The sequence below is a fragment of the Haliotis cracherodii genome, unplaced genomic scaffold (assembly GCF_022045235.1).
Source record: "Haliotis cracherodii isolate W230 unplaced genomic scaffold, xgHalCrac1.p SCAF_9, whole genome shotgun sequence".
In the NCBI taxonomy this organism is placed as follows: Eukaryota; Metazoa; Mollusca; class Gastropoda; order Lepetellida; family Haliotidae; genus Haliotis; species Haliotis cracherodii.
Genome location: NW_027266343.1, coordinates 26,131,879 through 26,154,213, shown reverse-complemented (window position 1 = coordinate 26,154,213; position 22,335 = coordinate 26,131,879). Strand labels below are relative to the sequence as shown.

The window sequence follows — 22,335 nt, the reverse complement described above, 5'->3', positions numbered from 1 at the left end:
CACGAAACTGTAATAAATCCCTCCAACATCATTGTCAAAATTGCATCAATGTGGAAGAGTATTATGTTGAAAAGATAAATGTCTAATTTTAATGTGTTGAAGTCAAGGCTCATTATCTAAGATGTGTTTAATCATATATGTGTGTATTTTTCTAACTAGGTCTTCTGTGGAATTCGGCTTGGAGACTTGTTCTTTTCAATAATTGGAAATATCCCACTTTAGCCTCAGCGGTACATAAACCTTGTTGAAAGTCCAAAACATGCAAATACTAAAATGTCAAATTATCATTCATTTGAACAAATTGGTTAATTTTCATAACGAATTCTGAAAGCTCCCTCATTTCTTAAACCAAACCCTTGTCATATCTTATCATTGGCATGTATGTTCCTTACAGTTAAGACAGCTTAGTGTTTTCAAATATTATTTAACTATCAACTTGTATACGTTGCTTACATTTTACTGTTTAATAGTACTCTGCATTAAGAGGCCAAAACAAGGACTGGTCAGCTCGGCCGCAGTATACTGTGTCTGAGTGGGGTATTCATGTTAAACTGCGGCATGGTATCTCAGTGGGCTAGCACTATAAAATCGGCATAAGTCCGGACTAGTACAAGAAGCCACACACACACACACACACACACACACACACACACGTGCATGCACGTCGCTGTATACAAGAAGCCACACACACACACACACACACACACGTGCATGCACGTCGCTGTATACAAGAAGCCACACACACACACACACACGTGCATGCACGTCGCTGTATAAGAGTTATAATCTTGAACACGGCGTAAAACACCATTTCACCTCACCACCGTTTCTTTTTAATATCCAGAATGCGTAACAGAAAGCTGAGATTGTTTGAATCTCGAGAAATTACCTTATAATTTATTTTTTGAAGATACACGTTTTATGGAGTCATTCTTATTGGTATTTCACTTTGGCTGTCTTAGAAGGCGATATTGCAAAACTATTCCAACTATTTGTTGATCAAATGTGTATGGTAGAAAGGGGCATGTACTTCCCCAGCAACCCAGGCTTATCGAAAGAGGCGACTAACGGGATCGGGTGGTCAGGCTCGCTGACTTGGTTGATACATGTCATCGTATACCAATTGCGTAGATCGATGCTCATGATGTAAATCATTTGATTATATGGTCCAGATTTGATTATTTTCCGACCGCCGTCATATAGCTGTCATATGGCGTTAAAGAAACAACAAGCTAACAATATGTCGTTGATGTTGATGTTTGGAACACATCCCTCTGTACACATGTACTACACAAACTACTTTTTACAAAGGAAAGTATTTATTCAGGTAAATGTTGAAAATGCTTCCTTAATGTATAGACAGAGACAATGTATTTGCGTCTAGCAAGACTACACCATTTTATCTATCAATAAAACTGTACAGGGATATTTGAAATAAGTCATGCACAGTCGCGTACACTTGTTTTCCTTGACAAAGTTGGTCTACCGTATCAAAACTATATATACTGGACATGGTTCAGTGACGTTTCAGTAGCCGGGAAAGATAATTCAACCCATGATGAATGATATTAGGACTGAACAAGTGATTGTATCCTTATACCAGAAACATCAGCAATATTCCTATGAAATGTTGAGCCTTGTATGCAGCATGTCGATGAAGCTACAGACATATAGTCAAGATGAACACAACATATGTCGACTATGGGAACTTTTTCGCGGGACGGTTGTAGTAAACCCTTCTCTTACGCCTGCCAATAATCACACCCGGGTTCAAGAAGGGACTCTTTGTGGTGGTTAGCGGGTCGACGGCCGGGCCCTCTGTCAAAGAAAGTATACAAAACGTCAAAGCATTTAATTAAAGTCGAGGATACAACATCGTCTGACTAATTGCATTGTTAACTACTGACTTCATTTAGGCGAATTTGTATTTCTATGAATAACAGTGATTTTAATTTATTAGACAAACCTATATACCTCACCATAGACATAACATGACAAACAACCTCTAAGCTAACCAGTACTGTGTGATGTAATCAACTCACGGTCAGGGTCGCAGCCGATGATCTCAAACCGGAAGCATGGCTCCTTGGTCCACTTACTGGGGACTATCCTGATGACGTCAGTCAAAATGAAGGGGTCAAACAAGGGGGACAGACTTATACTGGAGTTGTAGATGGCGTCTATGTTCTGTGGGTTTACGAAGGGTAGTCACTCTTCCATCAAACAGTTTTACAAGTAAGATTTAATCATGTTAACGTCAACTTGATTGTATTTATTGCCTTATAAACCAGCATATAATGTAAGTTGACGTTTTTGTTGGAGTACTTTCAAAGGATGAAGACGAACTACAACCTCTTGCGAGTGAAATATGGAATACCATTAACGCGTGAAGTGTCTTCTTTGAATGAAGAAAACAAATTCCATGATTCACTCTTAATCTGAGATTCTTCCAAACGTTGCAAGATAAATATAGCATAAGATGATTCATTAAAATAATTAATAATTGAAAAGTCAAATACACTGAACAAAAAGTGGTAATACCCAGGGTTAATTTTACGAAACACAGTACTACCCGATTAGCTTTCTTCCCATTTGGTTGCTGCAAACAATAGTGAAAAGACCGAAATTTTTAACGATGAAATTATGAACAAAGCCATGACGTAACATAGGTGTTACCCATATTACCTATTAAATTCAGCTTGGAACTGAGACTTGCTACCAACTTTGGGCATGTTTGCACTAGAGGTTGGTGCACCTACCACAGCATATGTCTCCATGGCATCCTGGTAGACGTTCCTGTACTGTAGCGTGAAGGTGTTGAGGAACGTGTCTGGCACCTCCCAGTAGTTGAGGGTGTTGGGATGTTCAAACATGATCATAGCAACCAGGTAGGGTTTGTTGAGGTGGACTTCATAGTATGGTGCTCTGTCATCCTTATCTGGGCACCAGGCTCCTTTCGTCTCACCTAATATGTGTAATGAAACGTACGATGTATTTTTAGATATGTATATGAACAAACTGATGTTTGCCTGTTTCCGCTTCAATAGGCAACGTCCAATAGGGGAACGTTAGGTATTCTGAGGTGGTATAATGGTTATGCTCGGTTCTGAGACGCAAAAAGGAACATGGCAGATGAAAAAAGAATGTGTATTACCTACTTAGAATAACGATGTCTGTGTTGTTTGATTACATTATTTAGAAATTGACGGATAACAAAGTAAAAATAACTTATGGATAACAACTTCTTTAATACTGTAAAGGTAACGTTTCGGTATAGATCCTGTGTCTTGCTTGACAACGGTATAAGGATATATACCGAAACGTCGCCTTTTTCGCATTACTGATTTTCAGTTATCCATTCATGTAATTTCCACTGCTATTTTGCATTTTACGCCCAACGGAATCGGCTAATAATCGAGAGGTTAATATCAGGAGTTAAACGTTATATTTACCAAAGCAGCAGAGATATCGAGCCTTGTTCTTGCCGTTGTTGAGGGAGGAAGAGGAGGCCACTAACTGACTGTCTTTGATGGTGCCATTCCACATACCCAGGGGCTGCAGACAGCCTGCAGCAAGCGGGACACAAACACTTTACACTCACGTGCCAGTGTCATAGCAGAACTCGCTTTGTCATCGACATAATTAATATGTATTTATATATGATATCTATCACAAATATAGTGTAAAAACTCACCACTGGCAGGAGGAAGATCTGAAACGACATGAGTGTGTGTTATCCACATAATTATAAGCTTCAGTATATATGGGGAATGACTGGAGGAGTTTTAGGATACATTGGTATTTACATTCGTAAACCAAGGAGTATGTCCAGAAGGGTTAAATGATCAATCTGTATGTACATTCGTAAACCAAGGAGGATGTCCAGAAGGGCTAAATGATCAATCTGTATGTACATACGTAAACCAAGGAGGATGTCCAGAAGGGCTAAATGATCAATCTGTATGTACATACATAAACCAAGGAGGATGTCCAGAAGGGCTAAATGATCAATCTGTATGTACATACATAAACCAAGGAGGATGTCCAGAAGGGCTAAATGATCAATCTGTATGTACATACATAAACCAAGGAGGATGTCCAGAAGGGCTAAATGATCAATCTGTATGTACATTCGTAAACCAAGGAGGATGTCTAGAAGGGCTAAATGATCAATCTGTATGTACATTCGTAAACCAAGGAGGATGTCCAGAAGGGCTAAATGATCAATCTGTATGTACATACATAAACCAAGGAGGATGTCCAGAAGGGCTAAATGATCAATCTGTATGTACATTCTTAAACCAAGGAGGATGTCTAGAAGGGCTAAATGATCAATCTGTATGTACATACATAAACCAAGGAGGATGTCCAGAAGGGCTAAATGATCAATCTGTATGTACATTCGTAAACCAAGGAGGATGTCCAGAAGGGTTAAATGATCAATCTGTATGTACATTCGTAAACCAAGGAGGATGTCTAGAGGGGCTAAATGATCAATCTGTATGTACATTCGTAAACCAAGGAGGATGTCCAGAAGGGCTAAATGATCAATCTGTATGTACATACATAAACCAAGGAGGATGTCCAGAAGGGTTAAATGATCAATCTGTATGTACATTCTTAAACCAAGGAGGATGTCTAGAAGGGCTAAATGATCAATCTGTATGTACATACATAAACCAAGGAGGATGTCCAGAAGGGCTAAATGATCAATCTGTATGTACATTCGTAAACCAAGGAGGATGTCCAGAAGGGTTAAATGATCAATCTGTATGTACATTCGTAAACCAAGGAGGATGTCTAGAGGGGCTAAATGATCAATCTGTATGTACATTCGTAAACCAAGGAGGATGTCCAGAAGGGCTAAATGATCAATCTGTATGTACATACGTAAACCAAGGAGGATGTCTAGAAGGGCTAAATGATCAATCTGTATGTACATTCGTAAACCAAGGAGGATGTCTAGAAGGGCTAAATGATCAATCTGTATGTACATTCGTAAACCAAGAAGGATGTCTAGAAGGGCTAAATGATCAATCTGTATGTACATACATAAACCAAGGAGGATGTCCAGAAGGGCTAAATGATCAATCTGTATGTACATACGTAAACCAAGAAGGATGTCTAGAAGGGCTAAATGATCAATTTGTATGTACATACGTAAACCAAGGAGGATGTCCAGAAGGGCTAAATGATCAATCTGTATGTACATTCGTAAACCAAGGAGGATGTCCAGAAGGGCTAAATGATCAATCTGTATGTACATTCGTAAACCAAGGAGGATGTCTAGAAGGGCTAAATGATCAATCTGTATGTAAATACATAAACCAAGGAGGATGCCTAGAACGTCTTGAGAATCTACTTATGGGTGTTTAGAGGGGTCACTTGATAGTTCAATCTCAGATAATATTACATGTTCATTAGGTTTTGATGTTCATGAGTTCTATCACGTCACAGACACCAGAAGCACCTTATGCTGAAATATTACCGATGCGACGTTAGTTCTCACCCTACAGCCTGTAGGGAACTGCTGTTTTAGTTCATCACATGACACGCGAGTGCAACTGCAAAAATTGATACATACGTGTATATTTACAACCAGGACCATAGAAAGGCGGGGGACAGGCACAAGTGTTTTCATAGATGCATGTTCCACCATTTTCACACATAGGTTTGCACAGATCTGCAGCATAAAAAGTATTATCTCAGAAAATATTTTGATACTTTGCCACATGGTATTAGTCTTTTGAAGATGTCACATATATTTCCTTTTCAAGATGGCGCTGCCTAAGATATTGCTCTTTTATCACTATTTGAGATGTTATCCGTGGTTGGATATAAGGGTCACTTCAAAGATGTGGCCACAACAAATTACAACCGTCTTGTATTACTCTCTTGACAATGTTTATTCTCATGGTCATGTTTACTTTCGAATGAAGACGTACTTGACATGATCTTTGAAGACAGCTGACGTTCGGTTTGTTGAGACTGAATATCATAAGGAATGTACCACAACTACAATTATACTTCGAGAAAGTTAATAGTGGATGTGTACAGCTGTCGTATTTACATATCGGACCGAAATGTAAATTTGAAATATTTCTCACATTGTGGTTCGCATCCGAAGAGTTCGAACCTGAAGCAAGGCTCATTCTTGAAGTCTGCGATGGATATGCGAACCTTTTCTGTGACAAGTCCTATGATCTCTGTGATAGTGGACACAACTGTCACTGGGGTTCCGCGCACACCCAACATGTACTGTAAGAAACAAAACACACAAAGGACGATTACAACCTAATACTTTGGGATATTTTCTCAACTATGGGGGTGTTTGTATTGCTATGACTGAATAGTTTAGGATGTTTTCAAACTCAAACTGATTTGAACCAACAAATATTCATAACAGTCCTTGCACTATTTTGGCCCAGTGAATAATGTTTGAGTATACATATTAATGTGTCTCTATTATAACTGATCATATCCATACTATTTCATATGAACCTGAGAACTAATTACAATCGTTGAGAATTGGCAGAAAAAATAGTACAAATGTGAAAGGTATTTCACTCACGATAGGCCCAGCCTGTGTACCGTACGTTGTGAGGTTGCTTCCCCCATAGGGCACATATTGGAAGGTGTAGTTAGTCATGTACTCCCTGACCGGTGAGGGAAAAATGGGGTCCGTGCCCTCGGGTGGCTGGATTTCGATAGCCTTAACCCCGTAGGGCTTCTCAAACGAAACTTCTAAGTACTGTGCAGTGGGAAGCAACTTGGGGTCGGGACACCATCCTCCAACAGTCGGTCCTAAAGAAATGGCTGGCATTATTTTGCATTCTACTTGTATTGTATATGACAGAAATGAGATTTATTCACATGTGTTTGGACTAGTTAACGGAATAATTAATATCAGGTACCTGGACAACATTCGGATTTAGCCAAAATCGCGGTCTTTCCGGGAGCGTTTGATGAGGACACAACGTGAACGTCCTTAATGATGCCCGTCTGCCATAGAGGTGTTTGGCACTCTGAAACACAATTATACAAATTGGAATACAATGACCTCTGACCTCCATTACCCTGCTTACACCACCCAACAACCTCTCTCCATCCACTGACCACCATTACCCTTCTTACACCACCCAACAACCTCACTCTATCCACTGACATCCATTACCCTACTAACACCATCCAACAACCTCTTTCCATCCACTGACCACCATTACCCTACTTACACCACCCAACAACATCACTCCATCCACTGACATCCACTACCCTACTTACACCACGGAACAACCTCTCTCCATCCACTGACCACCATTACCCTGCTTACACCACCAAACAACATCACTCCATCCACTGACCACCATTACCCTACTTACACCACCCAACAACATCACTCCATCCACTGACATCCACTACCCTACTTACACCACGGAACAACCTCTCTCCATCCACTGACCACCATTACCCTGCTTACACCACCAAACAACATCACTCCATCCACTGACCACCATTACCCTACTTACACCACCCAAAAACCTCTCTCCATCCACTGACCACCATTACCCTGCTTACACCACCCAACAAACCCTCTCCATCCACTGACCACCATTACCCTACTTACACCACCAAACAACATCACTCCATCCACTGACCACCATTACCCTACTTACACCACCCAACAACATCACTCCATCCACTGACCACCATTACCCTTCTTACACCACCCAACAACCTCTCCCCATCCACTGACATCCACTACCCTACTTACACCACGGAACAACCTCTCTCCATCCACTGACCACCATTACCCTTCTTACACCACCAAACAACATCACTCCATCCACTGACCACCATTACCCTACTTACACCACCCAAAAACCTCTCTCCATCCACTGACCACCATGACCCTTCTTACACAACCCAACAACCTCTCCCCATCCACTGACCACCATTACCCTACTTACACCACCCAACAACCTCTCCCCATCCACTGACCACCATTACCCTTCTTACACCACCCAACAACATCACTCCATCCACTGACCACCATTACCCTTCTTACACCACCCAACAACATCAGTCCATCCACTGACCACCATTACCCTACTTACACCACCCAAAAACCTCTCTCCATCCACTGACCACCATGACCCTTCTTACACCACCAAACAACCTCTCTCCATCCACTGACCACCATGACCCTTCTTACACAACCCAACAACCTCTCCCCATCCACTGACCACCATTACCCTACTTACACCACCCAACAACATCACTCCATCCACTGACCACCATTACCCTGCTTTCACCACCCAACAACCCCTCTCCTTCCACTGACCACCATTACCCTTCTTACACCACCCAACAACATCACTCCATCCACTGACCACCATTACCCTTCTTACACCACCCAACAACATCAGTCCATCCACTGACCACCATTACCCTTCTTACACCACCAAACAACCTCTCTCCATCCACTGACCACCATGACCCTTCTTACACAACCCAACAACCTCTCCCCATCCACTGACCACCATTACCCTACTTACACCACCCAACAACATCACTCTATCCACTGACCACCATTACCCTGCTTTCACCACCCAACAACCCCTCTCCTTCCACTGACCACCATTACCCTCCTTACACCACCCAACAACATCAGTCCATCCACTGACCACCATTACCCTTCTTACACCACCAAACAACCTCTCTCCATCCACTGACCACCATGACCCTTCTTACACAACCCAACAACCTCTCCCCATCCACTGACCACCATTACCCTACTTACACCACCCAACAACATCACTCCATCCACTGACCACCATTACCCTGCTTTCACCACCCAACAACCCCTCTCCATCCACTGACCACCATAATCCCTACTTACACCACCCAACAATATCACTCCATCCACTGACCACCATTACCCTACTTACACCACCCAACAACCTCTCACCATCCACTGACCTCAACAAATTACCCTGCTTACGCCACCCAACATCCACTGACCACCATTACCCTGCTTACACCATCCATCAAGCCCATTCCATCCTCTAGCACCGCACCTACACTGATCACGCCATAAAAACAAACCTTTCTCTATCTTTCTCCAAGGGAACCCCCCACAATCTGTCTCCTTACATTAACTATAAGCCCTTTCTTCAATTCAGCAAACAATTCCCAAGGACCGTCCTTGCGTCAACATGCGCCCTACAGGGGTCAATACTGGCTTACTTATTTCGGTCGTGGGCAAGGTGGTTGTAGTAGTAGTTGTAGTTTCAGTAGTTGTCGAAGGTTCTGTCGAGAGCTCTTCAGTGGTCAGCTCCGCTGTTGTCCTTATCTCTTCCATAGGTGTTGTCGGTTCTTCAGTTGTCAACTCTTCCCGGATCGTGGTAGCCTCTGTAACAATGTTTCAGACTTAAGTAACGCTTCCCTTTGCTTTGTATATGACCGTGTGTAGTTGCACAAATAAAATGTTTGCTTAATTTATAATAGTAACAACAAAATCTAAAAAGTAGAACTATACCTGTGAGTTGGTATGTCACTACATTTGTCGGGGTTTCTGTTGTGTCAGGTTGGGTAGGCTCAACCTCTGTTGTGATCTGTATTTCTTCCGTTGTTGTTTCAGCTTCTTGTGTGGTCGTGTCAGCTTCTTGTGTGGTCGTGTCAGCTTCTTGTGTGGTCGTGTCAGCTTCTTGTGTGGTCGTGTCAGCTTCTTGTGTGGTCGTGTCAGCTTCTTGTGTGGTCGTGTCAGCTTCTTGTGTGGTCGTTTCAGCTTCTTGTGTGGTCGTTTCAGCTTCTTGAATGGTCGTGTCAGCTTCTTGTGTGGTCGTGTCGGCTTCTTGTGTGGTCGTGTCAGCTTCTTGTGTGGTCGTGTCAGCTTCTTGAATGGTTGTGTCAGCTTCGTGTGTGGTCGTGTCAGCTTCTTGTGTGGTCGTGTCCGCTTCTTGTGTGGTCGTATCAGCTTCTGCTGTGGTTGTGTCAACCTCAATAGTAGTTTTTATTTCTATAGTTGTAATCTGCTGGGTTGTGGTTGGAGGGTCCATGCACTCCATCACTGCTCAGGAACGATACAATACAAAAGTCTTATAAGCCTCAAACGTGAAATTTGGAATAAGGTCTCAATACAGCATGTAAATGTGGGAGTTTCTCACCTGTAGGTGGGGGAATACACGGTGTAGAGTTGGTCAGACCTCCAGCATCTGAAACACAATAACTCATGTAGGTTATATGAGGTTGGGGAATTTGATGATAAATAGATTTAACAGACTTAACGCGACTTGTTCCAAAACTAATTCTCTCCACTGACCATGGTCATATTTGACTTCACTTTAATCATCAATCATACGTTAATCGAGATTTTGTATCGAAACTAGGTATTTATTTCAGCTACAGATAAAAAAACCGTTTCGTTTTTTAAACTGTGAGCCTGATTCTTTTTAACAGAAACATCTTGCAACATTGTAATTTTTGTGTCAGATAATTCCTTTTTTTTATCAACATACTAAGTATGGTCATTTTTCTCAAGAATGTACGGGGACAATGTATTTTTTCGAATTATAACGTATGTTATAGAGACGGTAATGCATGAATTCTTACCCGAGTTTCAGAAAACCAGGATGACACCAATGTGAAATTGTCTCTTTATTACCCATCATTTCTTAATCCTTTTGAGCCCCCCCCCCCCCCCTCCCTTGAGAAAATTGCACTGATCACCACCGCAGTCTTGGAAAACAACAATTGTCGAATCGTACATTGGGCTCCATACAACTACTTACAGTTGTAATATAGAGTTCCGTTCAAGTCCTCGTGCCTTAGTGGTGCGAACACAAGGTTCTTCACCCAGAGTGTGTTGGGGGCAGTAGTCACTTGTGTCGAACATCCCACTACCAGCGTCTCAGATTTATTTCCTGAGGAGGAAGAAATTGACAATAAGAGGACATGTTTCTAAAACACGCATCTTCGTGGACTACGTTAAGTTCGACAGTGGTTGTAAGAAACTTGTGCATTATTGTTGATCTTTTTACTCCGATTTCTTCTGTTACACGACTCTAACAAGATCATTCATCTTCAGGCCACGCAAAAGATTATGTATTGGGGAGAAAAGTGTATAAATATACGCTTCCAAAACATATAACATAATTTGATCATGAAGCAAGATATTTCGCACGTGATATCATGCTGGAGATGTACTTGACGCTTTTATTCAGATTTGCGGGAGTTCTTAAGCATTTGATGCCCTGATACTTCAGTTTGAAGTGACGGTGTCAGCCGAAGGTTTTAAATTTGTGTGCATCAAATACCCAGTAACACGCGTCGAGGATAAATAATGATCAAACGTTATGTTTGATTACTGTGATATTCATTCATAAATGCAAATGACACATTTTTAAAATTTGGGATTAAATGTGAGGCTGCTTGTACTGGTCCGGTCCGCTACATGCCGGTTTCATTGTACCATTTCGAAGCTCTATCGACTACACCATGGATTCTATCGACTACACCATGGATTCTATCGACTACACCATGGATGGCTAATGGTACAGTAAAGATATTCTTATCATCATGACATTTGTTTCTGTGAAGTACTATATCATCTCCAGTAGTGTCTGCCCACCTGTTGGGTCGGCCGTAGAGTACTGAAACACGTAGCCTGCAGGGAGACCGTTTACATTGAGAGACAATCCAAAGTTGGGCGTCCACGAAATTTCAAACCAGTACCATGTGTTTGGTTGTGGAGTGAACTGTTTCACCAAACGCCACGACCTCTTGGACATGATGACTGAAACAATGAGCTTCTGGTTCTGGTAGTAGAACGCTATACCACTATGTGAGCCCAACTCACCTCCAGTCGTCAAGAAATACCTGGAAATACAAAACAATACAACAGAAGAAACTCCACGGAGAAAAGCCGAGATATCGTATATAGAGAAGCCTCACGTAACACTAGCCTTGATCATATAAAGATGTGTGCTTACTTCGGATCCACAATCGTGTTTTGTTTGACAGATAGGCTGATAGTGAAGCCCGAGTAACAGTTGTCCAGATCCTTGAAACACAGCGCATCAAGAGGCATCTGTACACAACCGCCTTTGTGTAGATGTAGAAGTGGGCTACATCCCCCTTCCACCATCGCTTCCCCCTTGATAACCTTAAAGTCAGCAGGTACCCCTGTCACCGTCCCGTTGACCACTTCGGTAAAGTTGTACATTGTCACCGGCACGCACGGCTCTGAAAGGAGTGACGTACCGTGCTGCATGTATGTAACTTATGTAGTACACACTATTGAAAAACAGCAAGCCCCCCTTGTACATCTTTATAGGTATACATATTAGCCATATTATTGTACATTTATATACATTTACGTATATATTTATACACATACGTCTCATCGCCGGTACATGTATATGGTGGATAATATACGTATAACATGTTTATCTCATCAACTGACCTAACAAAGGTGATCATTTTCTTCTCGAATAAATGTTGGCGCCGCTGTAAAATATGTATATAAGTGTAGACAGAATTCTGATGCGAGGGTTGATTGTTTTACAATATAGTTAAATTGTGCAATAGAAAAGAGGAGCATTACTGGTATATTGGCACTTCTCTCCAACTAAGGTTGACTGTGGACAATAGCAGAGGTTTGATCCAGCACAGACGCCATCGTTCAAACAGTATGGATCGGGGCACAAATCTGTAAAACAATTAAAGTAAAGGCCGAATATTTCAAAGCTAACCATATTACGTGATATGTATATCATAATCAGTATGAATAAATAATTAACTTCAAATAATTCGAACTAAACGTTGCGACGTTTTCAACCGAAACCTGACGACACAAAATATACCAGAGCTGACTGTTAGCTGTCCTATACAAGCAATTGTGTATACATGCATGAAGCAGCTAGCTAGCTAGCTACCTGTGATGTCACAACCGATGATCTCCATTCTGAAGCAGGCTGCGTTCGTCCATTCAGTTGGCGTCAACTTGATAGTGTTGGTGACAATAGCGGGGTCGAAGATGATGGCGTACGACAGGGTCGCATTAAAGACTGACTTGATATTCTGACACAAACAACAACATAACAACACAATTAGTGTACGATTGCATGAGCTGAGTACAGTATACTGACTCCTAGCCCACCAGTCCTTGTTTTAGTCCCTTAATGCCGAGCGCCAGACAGGGTAACAAGAAGTACTATCTTTTAACGTCTTTTGGAATGACGCGGATGGGGATCGAACGCGGACGCTCTAACACTAGACCACGGTAGCGGTCTTCAACGTTAGGGGTATCAGTGGCTCATTAGTAAAAGCTTCATATTATACATTTAAGAAATCCACACCAACCTCTTTGAACAGTATATACTTCTCGTCGCCAAAGTAGGGAAGAAATTCCATGTTAAACTTGGTCATGAAGGCAGCCGGTGTCGTGGGTGGGTTGCCCAGGGCAGGTAGCTGGAATTTTATCTGTGACACAGACTTCACCTTTGGAAGATGGATCTCTACCCAGGGATCTCTATCATCTATGTTTGGGCACCATGCAGAGCCGCTTACGTCTGTTGGTAATAGGGAGGCAATCCGTTATCATGCAGGGTATATCAGTTCCGATTATGAAACATTATTGTTTCGGATGTAATAATCTTACAATAATATTCATATAATACTTACTCTCAAACGACCCAAATCGCATCTTTTCCTTTTCATGGTTTACTAATTCTGAGGAAACAAGGATCCCAGAGTCTGGAATCTCACCAGATGCCATTCCAAGATCTTTGTTGCATATTTCTGAAACAGACATACATGCCGTTTGTTGTTTGTAGCACCTGTATTGTGCATCGGGGAAAAGACATACACAGTTTGAAAAACGCATATCTAATATTGTTGTTTCCGATCCCTTTGATATACAATAAAAAGACGACCTAAAGACATTAAAAATATTTATTTTTGACATAAACCCCTTACATATTGGTACACTTGGGCCATCGATGTTGGAGGAGTTATCTGTCAGTTCTCTATAGTTGCTATGACGTCATCGTGCATGTCGAAATGGGTTCGGGAAAGAGATTTCGTCATGTTTGGGATAAGATGTAAGTCAAACTGCTTCAAATGTGGAGCGTAATATGCTCCGAATATTGTCTGGCCTTTTTGTTAGAAAGTCCACCATGAGGACTTATTCGGCATCCCAGAACACTGTCGGATGAATGTTTCTTAAGTGCAAGTGGGGCATAACCGAAACCAAGTTTATACCGATACGTTCTGCGACTGACACAGAAGGAATTGCGTACAGTAAAATCATGATGTCAAAGAGGTTTTATCGACAAAACCATGAGTAAGTTGAGCAAGTTCGTACAGCGATCACGTTTTTGCAGACAAAGGGCTTAACTAGCCACCCATGAATACATGGAACAGTTCCCATGCAACCGTAAAGAGATGGGAAGAAGAGTTTACGCGTGGTAGTGAGAGCCTTGAAGACGACCCCAGGCCTGGAAGACCTGAGTAGAGTACAGTCCATCAGCACAGAAACTTTGACAGTGAAGAAAGTATCAGCTTGTTGGATTCAAAAGCTTCTGACATCCGATCAAAAACCAGCCAGGCACACCATGTCTCGTGCAGAGAGGTTCGTGCAACGATGTGAGACTGGGAGAAACCTGGGTTTACCACTTCCAGCCCAAACAACAATTAAAACAGTGTCAGTATTGCTTTTGACATCATCACTACCAAAGGGACCACAAGAGCCATTTTGTCAGTCAAACGATTAGTTTTGCTTTGTGACACAGATGATTGAATAATCACAAGTATACTTTTTATGAAAGAAAACAGGGTCAGGATATGACAAGTGTTACTTCAGGTACTGAGTGAAGGATACATGTTTGCGCTAATCAAATGTCAGTTAATACAATGTTGCCCCTTGTAGATCAAGTGGGCGTGTGGTAGAATGTCGGGTTTGAACGCACTAGGTTAATACTCAACCATCGGATACATATAAATCAGATTCTGTATACTGATAATACACACATGCCCATGTATCAAATCTGATAGAGAGATTTAAGAGATCGATGAACGTATTGTAAAGATAAGGGTTGTCTGTCTTATGTACCCCGCTAGCTTACCATTGTTTATTGCAGCAACATGTCTCCCTTGTCGGTAATTCTCGGGCAGAGTCGGGAAATGGATTACAACCACAAACAAGAAGATGAAATGAACAAATCGAGCGTGCTCTTTCTACGACAATTTTAAAGGGTATACGACTATTGCTAAAAAAATGTTTAATCAGGGTTACAGATTCATTGTAGTAGTAAGGTGTTTAAAAAATATTGATAGACATGTGGACAATATTTCCAAATTTGATGCATAAGTGATCAAAATTATGTCCGATGCAATTCGCTATTTTGACCTTTACGGTATTTTTTTCCGTTTTTGTTCAGGTGAACACTTGTCTTGTGTTTGCATGTGTTTGTGACGGATGACACCAGCAAGGATTCACTCGCCTATTCGTGAATAGCCTTATCACAGCCTTATGATAGAGTTGGAATCATAAAACCGATATCTTATCGGATTATGGAAATGGTTTTGTCGCTATATTTTTTATAGAGAAACCCTATATATACTTGCAAATTATTATGTGAAGCAAGATGAATAATTAATAATGACCAAGTATACATTTCCTATTCATCATTGTCTTATGGTCATCTGAAGATGGCTGCCAGTGACAGCAAGGTAATGCTTCTCAACAGCTGAATGAGTTGGTTTTATTCTAATGAATCGCTATAAATAATTATCGGAAAAAGTAGGTTTGGACACTTACTGGGGCATGGATAACATTACGACCATATGTCTATACGAGTTTCAGCAAGGATACGAATCTGGAGGAAAGTACGCCACGACTCAACACCTACAACATGGAGTCGTGATCAGTATTTTAAGATGACGTACTCTAATTACTGCATAATCGTTTCTCAGAGCCACGATTACCATATTTTAGCATGCTAAAAAGGTTCTTAACCTGGCCTCATGGAATCCCTACATGGCTGAACTATAACATGACTGTGCTTCTCGTGGCTCAACGTAAACCTCTCCATGGGTTTAATACTTGTTTTGTTTTTTAAAGGACATGATGACCTGCACATCATGTGTATATTCACTCCGCTACTAACATCTGGAATAACCTAAACTGTCAGAAAAACAAACCGTAATTCACTGTCAAAATGAATATAAGAACTGTTCCTGTGCTTTACTAACGTGGGAAAAATATTATAACAGTATTTACTTCATATTAAAATATGTGGCAAGTCGTTTACTTCCCTTTCTCAGTATGTTTATTTGAATTTCTATGTTTCTTAATCTGTTGTGGAAAATACCAAACATTGAAACTACGACTCACTCTGCTGGCAGGAGACGAGGGCGAGCAGCACCAGCAGCAGCAACAGCACAGGGCATAGCGACGTCATTCCGGTCGGCTTCAAAATGAAATATCAGAAATTATTCCACATACAAGACAGTGGTATTAATAATAATTTTATGCTTATTCAGATATAATGCACATACCTGTGTAATCTGGATGTGGGGTTATCAGGGGCAGCTGCAAAATTTACAAGTGTCCCCAAGTAATATCGACAGGCATCTGCAGCCAGATCAAGACTGCTCGGTGTTATATACAAACACTTGACATGGCGGACAATACATCACACGTCGACAGTACTTAATGGGCTTTCCCGAACAGTGTGGTTCTAGTTTACGTCGCAGATCTTGTCACATCAGGTTAAAGTATGTTAACATGTATCAATACTGTCTGGCATATCTGTACAATATGTGAACTTGTTGCCAGGGAGGGTACCCAAGCTATTTGTATATACGAACATTTGATTGATCGATGGTTTAATCTCGCGGGAAGGCGTGGTGCGACTGGCAAGAGAAGAAGAGAAGGTGATTAAAACGAATGAACGAGGGGTCAACCGCCACCCCGCCATGCCTCTGTCTCGTGTCTGGCCAGGGAAATTGGACGAAGTGGTTTTAGTACACGCAGACTGCATGTCTGTGCTGGCGCCATGCACATTATTACCGAGTGCTGGGAACTGCACTTCTGCAGCGTCGACACTCACAGGGCGTGGGGTATATTAATCATGCGCACTATCTCTCACTGTTATAATGCAATGTTGTGTCAGGATGCCATTTACTTCAACTACACTGAATGAAAAACTGAACGACCAAATGGACAAAGAATTATATATCCCAGTACCAATATTAATGTTCCATTTGTTCATAAAAAATAAGATGCAAATACTTGACAATGATTTACCTTTGTATTCCCACATGCAGTTACATTTTGTACATGAAATTACACAAAAATGAGTTCTCATTAGCATGTATTTAATGGCACATCCCTCCTTCCACCTTGTCCATGGTACTTCAGCACAAATAAGTATCAGAAGCCTACGTGGGCCGCGATATGGCGCATAGACGATAGACGTTTGTGTTTGTATCTTCTTGAAAGCCTATTGTGATATTCTTTGGATGTCATTCATCACAAATAATGAGTACGCATTATACAATATCAGGCAAAGAAGGTGGGGTTTGCATCAGGTACAGCCGGTTGGGCCAAGGTTCTACTCTTGGAGTTCACACGTGAACTGTTAATGGTCGAGTGAGGAGTTTTTACATGTATTGTAGAAAAAAAACATTCGACGACACTTGTGATATTTTAACGTTGACGTTATACTGCTCAACATGTAAAGGATGAACACTTACCTCACGGACTTTAATTTTATGAATTGGGCTAATGAAGTAATTTACTAACTTTCATATATGGTAATGCAGACGACTAACTCGACGGTCAGAATTATGGATACTTTATCGTTGATTAATGTGGTATGACCCTCACGTTGAAACTAGCACAAATACCATGAAACAAATGATTGTTTATGAAGAGATTTACATACCTTGTTATGTAATTACATTTAAATACTTCAGGTATATGTTTTATGGTATAGTTTACCTCGTCGCGGAGAGCCATACCACATTAATTAACGATGAATTGTCCATAAGTATGACTGGAGAGTGGATGGGGGGAGTGAGAATGGTTGTACGCCGGGTTTAGCAAAAATATAGCAATATTACATGTGTGTAACTGGGTCTTCGGGGTGACAAGCGAACGGTTTAACCAAGAGGCTACCCCGTCGCCCAGGGTTGTGAAGGGAGGATGCAGAGTTGGGGGAGGTGGAGGACGAATGGTGGGGAGGAGAGAGGAGGTTGAAGTGGTGGTGGTAGACGCCACCTCCACTAACCCCTCTCCTCTCGCCATAGCAACCTTTACCAAATCTTCCTCCTCTCGCCGTAAACTCCTCCACACCACCTCCAAAAACCCTGCCTCCTCTCGCCATCACCTCCCCAACACCACCTCTACCAACTCTGCCTCCTCTCGCCGTCACCTTCCCCACCAACTCCAGCTCAACAAACTCTGTCTCCTCTCGCCATCACCTCCTCCACCAACTCTGCCTCCTCTAGCCGTCACCTCCTCCACCAACTCTGACTCCTCTCGCCATCACCTCATCCACACCTCCTCCTCCAACTCAGCCTCCTCTCGCCATCACCTTCTCCACCAACTCTGCCTCCTCCCGACGTCACCTCCTCCACCAACTCTGCCTCCTCTCGCCATCACCTCCTCCACCAACTCAGCCTCCTCCCGCCGTCACCTCATCCACACCTCCTCCACCAACTCTGCCTCCTCTCGCCATCACCTCCTCCACCAAATCTGCCTCCTCTCGCCATCACCTCCTCCACCAACTCTGCCTCCTCCCGCCGTCAACTCCTCCACACCTCCTCCACCAACTCTGCCTCCTCTCGCCATCACCTCCTCCACCAACTCAGCCTCCTCCCGCCATCACCTCCTCCACCAACTCTGACTCCTCTCGCCGTCACCTCCTCCACACCTCCTCCACCAACTCTGTCTCCTCTCGCCATCACCTCTACCACCAACTCAGCCTCCTCTCGCCATCACTTCCTCCATACCACCTCCACCAACTCAGCCTCCTCTCGCCATCACCTCCTCCACCAACTCTGCCTCCTCCCGCCATCACCTCCTCCACCAACTCAGCCTCCTCTCGCCATCACCTCCTCCATACCACCTCCACCAACTCTGACTCCTCTCGCCATCACCTCCTCCACACCTCCTCCAACTCTGCCTCCTCTCGCCGTCACCTCCTCCACCAACTCTGACTCCTCTCACCATCACCTCCTCAACACCTCCTCCAACTCTGCCTCCTCTCGCCATCACCTCCTCAACACCTCCTCCAACTCTGCCTCCTATCGCCATCACCTCCTCAACACCTCCTCCAACTCTGCCTCCTCTCGCCGTCACCTCCTCCATACCACCTCCTCCAACTCTGCCCCCTCTCGCCGTCATCCCCTCCACACCTCCTCCACCAACTCTGTCTCCTCTCGCCGTCACCTCCTTCACATCTCCTCCACCAACCCTGCCTTCTCTACAATGTATGAAGCCTCATGTCTAAACTCAATACCTTTTGAAAGCTTTATAAAGGGTTTCAATGTTGTAGCTCTAATCAAACATATTTTGAGCAAGGGTCGTATAACGCTCTTTAAAATCTTTGTAGAAAGAACATGCTCGACTGTACCTCAAGAGTTGTAAAATGCAGACACTAATGGACGTACAGAAAAGTTCACTATTGGAAAGTTGATGTCATCCCTCTGTCACACAGTCTTGTAGGGGCTAGGTTTTTGTCACTCTGAAACTTCATGCACATATCTAAATTTGAAACAGATGAAACGGTTTCGCCGGTCTGTTATTTCTAGTTTATTTCGGTAAATCAGAAGAAGAGAATTGGTTATTTGATCATAATTGAATACAGATGATTTCATCTTCTCCATACAACAAAAACATGTCCTCGGAGATGTCCGTGGCAGATCTTCTGACCACATAGAAACGAGCACTCCCGGGACTAGCTGAGCTTTTGAATCGCTATTACTTCTTGTCAAGTTTTTTTTAATCCGTCAAATTTTATTATTTTATGAATATAATCATTATTTGCAACGTCTATGAAACAACTTATCTGAATCCTTAGCCCAAGACAATACTAATAAAGATCTATGGACCCAGAAATCGCAGGCTTTGCTTTCTTGCCGTCTCTGATGATAATCATTGTCTGTCAGCACTAAACCCATTTAAAAAACGTTGTAGCCCGGCTATGATATTACTGTAGTCAACATCTTAAAATATCAACACAGAATGCTAACTGTCATCTGTAAATTTCAAAAGACGTTATATTCTAGTTTTCAGAGATAATTTTATATTATCATGTTTTATAATCACCTTTCAACTGACCATTGACTGATCTCAACTAAGACATTTTCAAACTATATATACTGAACCAAATTAAAAACTTCACAATCATAAACTTTTAACATTTTGACCAGTTATCATTGTGGGCCCTTATTGTGTATTTAAACAGTAATGGCCACGTATTGTCTTCAGATAACACCCGTTTTTGTGCAGGTGAATCGATCAAAATCATGTGCACAGCACTATAGTGGCAAAAGTGTTTTTTCACGTGCAACTGGTCACGTGGCCATAATACCGCACGTGTTTTCAGCCATACTTGTTAGCAGTCATTAACAAAAAGAGAAAAACACAAGAAAACAAACGTCTTTACGGCAATTTGTCATGCCACGCCTTTCAAATGTGCAACGTGAACGTGCCATCGGCATGTTGTAGACGGGAACGTCCGTAGCTGAAGTCGCAAGGACGATGGGTTGTAGTCGACGGACTGTTTATGACTTACAGACGCGTCTACAGCAAACGGGTACCACTGCTGATCGCCCTCGGCCAGGTCGACCACATGTGACGTCACATGCAGAGGATCGTCAGATTGTCTTACGTCACCTCCGTAACCGATTTTTGACGGCTACATCAACCAGAAATAAACTGTTTAGGGGTAGACTGAGTGCGCAAACTGTTCGAAACCGTCTGAGAACTGCTCACCTTCAAGCACGACGGCCATACTGCGGGCCGATTTTGACTCAATTATACAGACGTCAACGTCAATTGTGGGCACAGCGACACTTACAATGGACTCAGAGGAATTGGAATCAAGTCGTCGTCAGTGATGAATCCCGATTCAATGTTCGATTTGCTGATGGTAGGGCGAGGGTGTGGAGGTGCCGTCATGAACGTTACGCCCAGTGTTGTGTACAGGAAGTTGACAGATTTCGAGGCGGAAGTGTCATGGTGTGGGGTGCTTTCTGTGGCAATGCACGTTCCAGGCTTCTTGTCATCCGTGGCAACCTCAACGCTGCTATACCGCAACCAGGTACTTGCACCAGAACTTCAGCCTTTTATGGCAGCACATGAACCCGGTTTGATCTTCCAACACAACAATGCCAGACCCCAAACAGCAATTTTGACAAGGAATTTCCTTCAGAATGCGGGAGTCAACGTCATGGACTGGTCGTCAAGGTCTCCGACCTCAATCCCATCGAACACGTCTGGGATGCTCTTGGCAGAAGTCTGCGGACTCTCAAGAACCAACCACAGAATTTGCAAGATCTTGGCACCATTTTGCAGCAACAATGGCGTCGTTTTCCCAATCATGTGTTCACAAGCATCACAAGGTCCATGCGGAGGCGTTGTGTGGCAGTTGTCTACGCACATGGTGGCTATACACGCTAGTGAACTTGTGTGCCATCAGATTCTCGTGCTTGGGACTTATGATTTAAACTGTTGATGTTATTATCGAATACCGTTGGTGCTTGGAACAAATTATGGTTACCACCGTTAATTCAAATCCTTCTTTAGACATTAATGATTAGAAATTACCTTCTCTGATACATTTGTCCGTTGTATATCATATATGGGATTACTTTTAAAAATGTGAAGATTTTAATTTGACTCAGTATATATATTTCCTATATAATCCAAATATTGGCAAATATTTTCTACAATGGACACTACTGTGTAAACTGAGACTACTTACTGTCCTTAGGATTCTGTGCATCGTTTCTGATTGAACTTAAGGGACTGGATTTCCAAAGTGATCAAATCGCCCCACTAAACCAACACTGTTTATGTTTATGCAATTTTACCTAGTTTCCAGAAATTATTGATACATTCCAATACTGTACAACCCGGTATGTCATGACGTCATTACCATTCTGTTGTGACGTCAAACCCATACTTTATAGACTATTCAATTTCCACTGAGTGGCAAACAATAATATCTAAAGGGCAAAGTTGCCTTGAAACCAGCGAGAGGGTCCATCTATCAAAGGGTAACTCCCAACGCAACCACAACCCCAATCCCTAATTCTCTA

General features: G+C 42.4%; 2 protein-coding genes across 2 annotated transcripts; both read right to left on the bottom strand.

The window, feature by feature from the left end:
* Window positions 1-1,699: 1,699 nt before the first annotated feature.
* Window positions 1,700-16,463, bottom strand: LOC139453406 (uncharacterized). Its single transcript, XM_071235091.1, has 20 exons — window positions 16,397-16,463; window positions 13,684-13,800; window positions 13,363-13,571; window positions 12,936-13,080; window positions 12,605-12,709; window positions 11,991-12,243; window positions 11,630-11,877; window positions 10,791-10,922; window positions 10,167-10,214; window positions 9,539-10,069; window positions 9,247-9,411; window positions 6,915-7,025; window positions 6,572-6,804; window positions 6,108-6,258; window positions 5,585-5,683; window positions 3,695-3,712; window positions 3,453-3,566; window positions 2,760-2,965; window positions 2,043-2,187; window positions 1,700-1,818 (listed from the first exon to the last, which is right to left on the bottom strand). The coding sequence occupies exons 1-20, from the start codon at window positions 16,461-16,463 to the stop codon at window positions 1,700-1,702; spliced, it is 3,216 nt and encodes a 1,071-aa protein (XP_071091192.1).
* Window positions 16,464-19,084: 2,621 nt separating this feature from the next.
* LOC139451806 (keratin, type I cytoskeletal 9-like) lies at window positions 19,085-21,026 on the bottom strand. Its single transcript, XM_071233108.1, has 2 exons — window positions 20,980-21,026; window positions 19,085-19,493 (listed from the first exon to the last, which is right to left on the bottom strand). Exons 1-2 carry the CDS (start codon window positions 21,024-21,026, stop codon window positions 19,085-19,087), a joined length of 456 nt encoding a protein of 151 aa, XP_071089209.1.
* Between the last annotated feature and the right edge of the window lie 1,309 nt (window positions 21,027-22,335).

What these genes read in the sequence shown, in the direction of transcription:
- LOC139453406 (XM_071235091.1), bottom strand. Translation starts at nt 16,463, where the DNA reads ATGACGTCGCTATGCCCTGTGCTGTTGCTGCTGCTGGTGCTGCTCGCC. An exon ending in AGTATATACTGTTCAAAGAG is followed by an intron (nt 13,081 to 13,362) that starts GTTGGTGTGGAT and finishes TGTTTGTGTCAG; the next exon opens with AATATCAAGTCAGTCTTTAA. An exon ending in CATCGGTTGTGACATCACAG is followed by an intron (nt 12,710 to 12,935) that starts GTAGCTAGCTAG and finishes ATTGTTTTACAG; the next exon opens with ATTTGTGCCCCGATCCATAC.
- LOC139451806 (XM_071233108.1), bottom strand. Translation starts at nt 21,026, where the DNA reads ATGGCCGTCGTGCTTGAAGGTGAGCAGTTCTCAGACGGTTTCGAACA. An exon ending in TTCTCAGACGGTTTCGAACA is followed by an intron (nt 19,494 to 20,979) that starts GTTTGCGCACTC and finishes CATACATTGTAG; the next exon opens with AGAAGGCAGGGTTGGTGGAG.